Source organism: Tachysurus vachellii, chromosome 21 (assembly GCF_030014155.1).
Source record: "Tachysurus vachellii isolate PV-2020 chromosome 21, HZAU_Pvac_v1, whole genome shotgun sequence".
Lineage (NCBI taxonomy): Eukaryota > Metazoa > Chordata > Actinopteri > Siluriformes > Bagridae > Tachysurus > Tachysurus vachellii.
Window position 1 is genome coordinate 18,061,613 of NC_083480.1, and position 7,655 is coordinate 18,069,267.

A 7,655-nucleotide genomic window follows, 5' to 3' on the forward strand; every position below is an offset into this window, starting at 1 on the left:
ATAAACTATACTCTTATATATATATATATATGATATATATTTATATCTCTCTCTCTCTCTCTCTCCACTTTCCTTTACACCCTCCACCAATATATCCCTAAAAAAAACCCGTTCACTCCCTCCTCTCCCCCCAACAAACCCTCCTATAACTATAGATATACCAACCCTATACAACCCCAGTAACCCCCACTAACCCTGTACAAACCCACCTGGAGACCCCACACATCCTTAGAGAAGTAGTATAGATATATAGTATATGATATAGATATAGATAGTACCAACCACCCAACCGTTTGCACGGGATGCACGTAGCACGGCGCACCTCACCATGACTCCCACGCAGATCCGACCCTATACCCACCCCGAGACCACTAAACCCCATCAACACACAAAACAACCCCCCACCCAAATGCTCTTTGTATTTATTATCATAAAAAACCCCAACCAAAACACACAACCCCAAAAACAAGGTGAGCGAATTTCACGTGTCGGCATCACGACGTCACGATGCTCACGTGTCTCTGTTAGTGATATGACGACGGACTATAACTGCTTCTGTCTGTAATACGACGCTTCAGTATCTTTTCCTTCAGCTATTCATCATAAACTAAAGGGAAAAAAAACTGAAAAATCCCACGAATAAAAAGGACAGAAATGAACAGATAAAAATGAAAACGATAAATAAATCTTATCGCTATGGCGATGGAGTTATTTTACAGGTAAAGCTTCTTAATCTCAATTAACTCAGATTCGTTTCTGTGTTGATTGAAAAAAACAAAAGGACGACACAAGGAACGGTACAAGTGAGAATATTTACTCTGGGCATTAAACAGAACATAATGTGGGGCATCTCCATCAGCACACACACACACACACACACACACACACACACCCCTTGTTATTCACACACTGCAGTTGCTTCTGTTGGATTAGTGGATTGAGGATGAGGTGCGACTGAGGATGGGAACGAAGGTGTGTGTGTGTGTGTGTGTGTGTGTGTGTGTCATGCAGCAAACAGTCAATCCCCGTTAGCCTGGCATCAGTTGAGTCTTTTTTCTGTTAAAACAAGACAAACACACACATTAAACACAGCGACATGTTAAACACACACCTCAGCAGTCGGTCACGTTACAGTGAGTCACAGCTTCGTCATTCAGGATTCAGCTTGATCAGCGGTTTCTGCCTGGAACTGGACTTCCTGTATTTTCTGGGCTATAAAACACACACTCTGCATCTCAGTGGCCACTGAAACAAAGCGTTCCTGCTGAGCTCGTGGCTCTGTGCACTGAGGAGGATGTTGATAGTGAAAATAAGCTGAAGACGTCTTATTGGACATTTTTAGAGGATTATTTATACTGAAACCTGAATGACATCAGCACATGTCTGTGCTTTAGGAAAATCCCACTCTATATTTAATATATATATATTTCTGTCTTCTATAAAAACACTTGAGCATGCATCAAATTCAGCACACACTCTGCACACACACACACACACACACACACACACACACACACTTCTGAGAGTTCGTGTCAGAAGCCTGTCCTACCTGCCCACGCTGGCTGCTCCCACGGCGCTGTTCTGAGCTCCTGAAGCTGCAGCGGTCAGAGCCGCAGCCGAGACGGAGGAACCGTTCACCGGACTGCCGTCGCCTCGCAGAATCCCTGTGCACTTCCAGTTATCCATGTAGTTCGCTATAAACACACACACACACACACAGACACACACACAGACAAACAACAACTAATTATTATCTAGTTAGCACATTATCTCTGATTACTTCTGTAGTATTTGCTCTGTAGATTAGTTCTGAAACCTGGAACCACACCTGAGATGTTGAGTTCTCTCTCTAGGTCCTACCAGTTAACCCAGTTCTGGTCAATAAACACTGTCTAGGTGTTCAGCTACAGCTCATGTAACACTATAATTAAAGGTGGGGTCTCCGTTGTTTGTTTGAAAGCCAATGTTGACATATAAAATCACCAAAACAAACACGCCCCTAACCCAAATGGGTCCCACCCCTGTATCGATAGCTCCGCCCCACACATACATACGTAACCCAGGCAACTAATGGAAAGAAATGTGTCTTTATCATAGCTGAAGTGAAGAACAATACGATTGTAGATAAACAAACAAGCAAAAATGACACACAAACATAATCATGTAAAGGACAAAGACATATATTAGTTCTGTGTAACAAAGCAAAACCAACGTTACTCACCTATCGAGAAGGAAAAAAGCGCCTCGGCGTCTTAAGTAAAGTTGGTCACATATTCACAGATTGGAGTTTCCTGAGTCAATAACTCCTGAGCTAAACACTGTTACTACACAAAACACGGTTGTAGCTGCGTCTCTACATTACTACGATAGAAAAGAGGTGTTATTTGTGTAGTAACAGTGTTTAGCTCAGGAGTTATTGACTCAGGAAACTCCAATCTGTGAATATGTGACCAACTTCCTGCTCCTTCAGTTCTCTCCAGCGCTGGAAAGCTGATCCTATATTAACACGTCCTACTTCTTACCTTATCGTAAGTCTTTCTTCTCTTTCTTTCTTTGTTTTTATCCTCCATGTCAATGTTAAAACCGCTTTCTGCTAATGTCACACATGCGCACTGAACACTCTCTCCGCCCATATTGACAAGACACGCCCCTTTCTGCTCATTGGCTACACGTTTGTTTTGTTTTTGTTTTGTTTGTCGTCCTGATGCAGTTTTCTGAAGCGTTTCTCAAACAACAGAGACCCCACCTTTAACTTCATTAGCCTGTTATTCAGGAATCTGACCTTTCCACAGTCGGACGCAGCCGTCGTCCCCTGACGAGGCGAGCAGCGTGCTGGTGATGTTCCAGCTCACCCTCCACACTTGAGAGTTGTGACTGTCGAACTGAGCCATTAGCTGGACTTCGAACTTGGTTGGTCCTGAGCTGGTGGCGCTCTCCCTCCTGGTGGAGCACAAACAGCAAAGTACACAAAATACACCTTTAATGTGCTTTAAACGTTAAAGAGCTTCGGAAAGATGAGTAACCACTAGTGTGCGCTGTGGAGCACTGGATAAAGCATCGGTTCAGCTTTTACTCTGATGATCTCAACAACAGAAACGTTTACATTCATATTCGATTAACTGGAAGAATTAAATCAGTTTGAAAAACAAAACTGCGCTGATACTCTAAAGTTCATCATCTTCTCTGTGTGTCCTCAGAAAGCAGCTCAGATTTTAACAGCTCTTTGGTATCATTCACCAGCTCACCTCATAGGGACCAGCTTGAATATGCGCACGTCTTTGGTTGCTATGGCCAGGACGTGGAAGGACCTCCCGAGGTTCGGGGCGAAGGAGATGTCGTGGACCGGATCTGTGACCGTCATCAGGGTCTCTGCTTTTGCGTACTTCCTGTTAGGAGGGACATCAGTAAGGAGAGTAACGATGTACAGTCGCTGTGTACACCGTGTACAAGCTGAGGAACACAAGACGTGTGTTTCAGTTGCTGTAGATTTCTTTAACCTGCTTGTTATGACATCAGGTATCAGAGAGCAGTGTTTATACACCAGAAAGCTGCAGTGTGACTGAGAGCGTATTTAAACACGTCATATAGACCTCGACTGTTGAGCTGTAGGACGTCTCTGATGACGTCAGAATGCTCATCTTTATAATAACATCATCTCTCACCTGGTGTTTTCATTGTACTCATAGATCTGGACTTTTCCGGTGTAGGTCACGTTACTGTCGTCACTGCCGACTGCGATCATAGGAGAGTGTGCACGTGAGCTGGAAAATGAACACACACACACACACACACACACACACTTATTGTTTTTTTTTGCCCACATGTAGAAGATAATGACTCACTATTCAGTTCGATGTGTTAGTTTTATTTATTAATGATTCCATTTAGTCACACTTTGATCTGTTCCCCAAACACACCTCCACCCCCCCACCACACACACACCTGGAGGGGTTCCAGGAGATGCAGGAGCAGGAGAGTTTGCAGGAGATCTCGTGCTGGAGGCTCCACTGACTGAGGTTCATCACATCTGGAGCTTCATAGATACGAACCACACCGTCGGCCGAACAGGTGGCCAGAACCAGACCCATGTGCTTTGGAGCAAACTTTACATCTGTTACTGACGTCCTGCTGTCCACCAACGTTGTCCTCTTAATCTACACACACACAAACACACACACTTAAAGCTCACATTCATGCCCTTTTGGTAAAAACACAGACTATAAAGGAGAGGACGAGATAAAACACACCCGTACAGTTAGACGTGTATGATTTCAGCTCACCCAGTGACTGAGGCCACGCTGTTTATCGTTCGACTCGCCGACGATCTCCTCCCAAACCGCGGCGGTGCGGTCAAAGGAACAGGACGCTAAAACCTGTCCGAACTCCGGGTGAGCCCACGTCACACGCCACACGGAGCCACTGTGAGTCTGAAAACATCACACAACAACGTTAACACAATCACATCACATATCATTTACATGGTGGATTTATTTCAGAAGAAACATGTTGCTGACCTTCCAGCTCGCTGTGCAGTGCCACTCACCGCTGTCACTTCTGTCCCAAACCTAGGACAAGAACACACACACACACAGACCCCCACACACACACACACACACAGACCCCCACACGCACGCACACACACACAGACCCCCACACGCACAACCCCACGCACACACACACAGACCCACGCGCACGCACACAGACCCACACACAGACCCACACACAGACCCACACACAGACCCACGCACACACAGACCCACACACACACAGACCCACGCACACACAGACCCACACACAGACCCACGCACACACAGACCCACACACAGACCCACACACAGACCCACGCACAGACCCACGCACAGACCCACGCACAGACCCACACACAGACCCACGCACAGACCCACGCACAGACCCACGCACAGACCCACGCACGCACACACACAGACCCACACACACACAGACCCACACACAGACCCACGCACACACACACAGACCCACGCACACACACAGACACAGACCCACGCACACACACAGACACAGACCCACGCACACACACAGACACAGACCCCCACACAGACCCACGCATGCACACACAGACCCACGCACGCACAGAAGCACACAGACCCACACACAGACCCACACACACACAGACCCACGCACGCACAGAAGCACACACACAGACCCACACACACACAGACCCACACAGTACATTTTAAGCTCCAAATATTTATTTTAAATGGTTTATATCAGTGTTAATAGCAATCCAGTGGTGTTAATAAGGGACAGAATCAAAGCTCACAACCATGTGACAAAATCGATTAATTTTTAATCTTTGCAGCTTTTCTGTCTTTTATTCTGTGTTTGAAGCCATGAAAAGACTTTTCTTCTTTATTTCTTTACTTGGTCTCTTTCCTGAGTCTTAATTTAATAACAGAACGTCACATCTATTGTCCTAAAATGTTTCTCAGAACAGAACCGTGTGAAAACCAGCGCCGCCTACAGGCGAAGCGTGATAACGAACGTCGCCCTGCGCATGCGCACGGAAGCCAATCGGCTTTGTTATGGCTGAGATCTTAGTTTTAACTTAACACTTTAGTACAGTCTCACAATCTAATTATTAATCATCTCGACCTGTTATTAGTATTCTTAAAGTACTATTTACGTATTCTATTGTCAACAGAATCACGTTTTTTTAAATATAAACAGATAAATACATGAACGTGCGCGTGAGAGTTTGTAATAACTTCCGTTGTTTACAGAAATACATTGTGTGCTTTATCTTCAGCTTTATTAGAGCTTATATACAGGTACAATATGCAGAAAAACAACAATAATAACCATAATAATAACCTTCACACTTTGGTCACTGGAGCACGTTGCCATCCTGCGGCCGTGGAAATCATATGAAACATCATGAATCAGATCTTTATGATCCGCCGCTATGGTTTTCGCCACAAACATACTTAATTTACACGCTTATAAATCTATAAATATTAGCTTAGCTTCGAGCTAACTCGGTAATATGCGAATAATATCGATCACGGAAATTTAAAGTAACTTCAGACGGGCGCCATTTTGTTCGTCTGAAATTCAGCGGTTTAATCCCAAATAACCGACTGATAAAGACCTAGTGCACTACGTAGGGTGCAGGAAACTGCAACGCAAACCCTATATATAGTGCGCTTATAAAGGGAGGGGAAGATGGATTGGAACGGACCTTTCTGTGTTAGGCGTATTAAAGAGTTCGCTGTTGCCACCTGTCGGTTTGGCGGCGCAACAACAGGCTTTCTTATAATACGTGTACTGGCCACCAGAGGGCGCTCACATCCTGAATTTCAAGTCAAGAAGCTTTTATTGTCATTTCAACCATATATAGCTGTTACAGTACACAGTGACATGAGACAACGTTTCTCCAGGATCAGGGTGTTACATAGAACAAAGACAGTGATAAGGACTTGTAAGTAGTCTTAGCCACATAAAGTGCAACTGTGCAACCTGGTGCAAACAGTGCAGGACAAGACCGACAACACAGTGCAGGACAATTTATATAGTCATTTGATATAAATTAAAGGTGGGGTGTACGATGTTTTAGAAATGCTTCAGAAAGCTGAGTCGGGCTGACAAACAAAACAAACGTGTAGTCAATGAGCAGAAAGGGGCGTGTCTTGTCAATATGGGCGGAGAGAGAGTTCAGTGCGCATGTGTGACATTAGCAGAAAGCGGTTTTAACATTGACATGGAGGATAAAAACAAAGAAAGAAAGAGAAGAAAGACTTACGATAAGGTAAGAAGTAGGACGTGTTAATATAGGATCAGCTTTCCAGCGCTGGAGAGAACTGAAGGAGCAGGAAGTTGGTCACATATTCACAGATTGGAGTTTCCTGAGTCAATAACTCCTGAGCTAAACGCTGTTACTACACAAATAACACCTCTTTTCTATCGTAGTAATGTAGAGACGCAGCTACAACCGTGTTTTGTGTAGTAACAGTGTTTAGCTCAGGAGTTATTGACTCGGGAAACTCCAATCTGTGAATATGTGACCGACTTTACTTAAGACGCCGAGGCGCTTTTTTCCTTCTCGATAGGTGAGTAACGTTGGTTTTGTTTTGTTACACAGAACTAATATATGTCTTTGTCCTTTACATGATTATGCTTGTGTGTCATTTTTGCTGTTTCCTCCCCGGTCCAAAGACATGCATGGTAGGTTGATTGGCATCTCTGGAAAATTGTCCGTAGTGTGTGATTGCGTGAGTGAATGTGTGTGTGTGTGTGTGTTTGTTTTGGTGATTTCAAATGTCAACATTGGCTTTCAAACAACGGAGACCGCACCTTTAATGCATTAATTAGCTTCTAAATAAATAAACTACTATCGAAAAATAAAATGAGAATATATTTATTTTACATTAGTGTGTAAAAAAATCGAGTAAAAAGCAATAAAATAACTTTTGTCTAATTAATTTTTTGTACAGTCGGGTTTTTAGTTTCAGATATTTTAAATAAAAGGATTGAAGATTTTTGTTGTTGTTGTTGTTGTTGTTGTTGTCTTATTTCCTGTTGTTTATAAAGTATAACGCTATAACGTTTTTTTTGTCCTTAGCAGACGCCCTGAAGGACCTCGTCGAATGCGCATGCGCAGATCTCCAGTTTAAACAAAC

At 43.9% G+C, this 7,655-nt stretch overlaps 1 protein-coding gene across 1 annotated transcript; it reads right to left on the reverse strand.

Moving 5' to 3' along the window:
- Positions 1-793: 793 nt before the first annotated feature.
- seh1l (SEH1-like (S. cerevisiae)) lies at positions 794-6,091 on the reverse strand. Its single transcript, XM_060896845.1, has 9 exons — positions 5,851-6,091; positions 4,515-4,565; positions 4,281-4,427; positions 3,943-4,154; positions 3,663-3,761; positions 3,246-3,386; positions 2,783-2,940; positions 1,550-1,694; positions 794-1,056 (listed from the first exon to the last, which is right to left on the reverse strand). The coding sequence occupies exons 1-9, from the start codon at positions 5,959-5,961 to the stop codon at positions 1,029-1,031; spliced, it is 1,092 nt and encodes a 363-aa protein (XP_060752828.1). The 5' UTR covers positions 5,962-6,091; the 3' UTR covers positions 794-1,028.
- Positions 6,092-7,655: the final 1,564 nt, after the last annotated feature.

What these genes read in the sequence shown, in the direction of transcription:
- seh1l (XM_060896845.1), bottom strand. Translation starts at nt 5,961, where the DNA reads ATGTTTGTGGCGAAAACCATAGCGGCGGATCATAAAGATCTGATTCAT. An exon ending in ACTGCACAGCGAGCTGGAAG is followed by an intron (nt 4,428 to 4,514) that starts GTCAGCAACATG and finishes TGATGTTTTCAG; the next exon opens with ACTCACAGTGGCTCCGTGTG. An exon ending in GGAGCAGCCAGCGTGGGCAG is followed by an intron (nt 1,057 to 1,549) that starts GTAGGACAGGCT and finishes TTGTTTTAACAG; the next exon opens with AAAAAAGACTCAACTGATGC.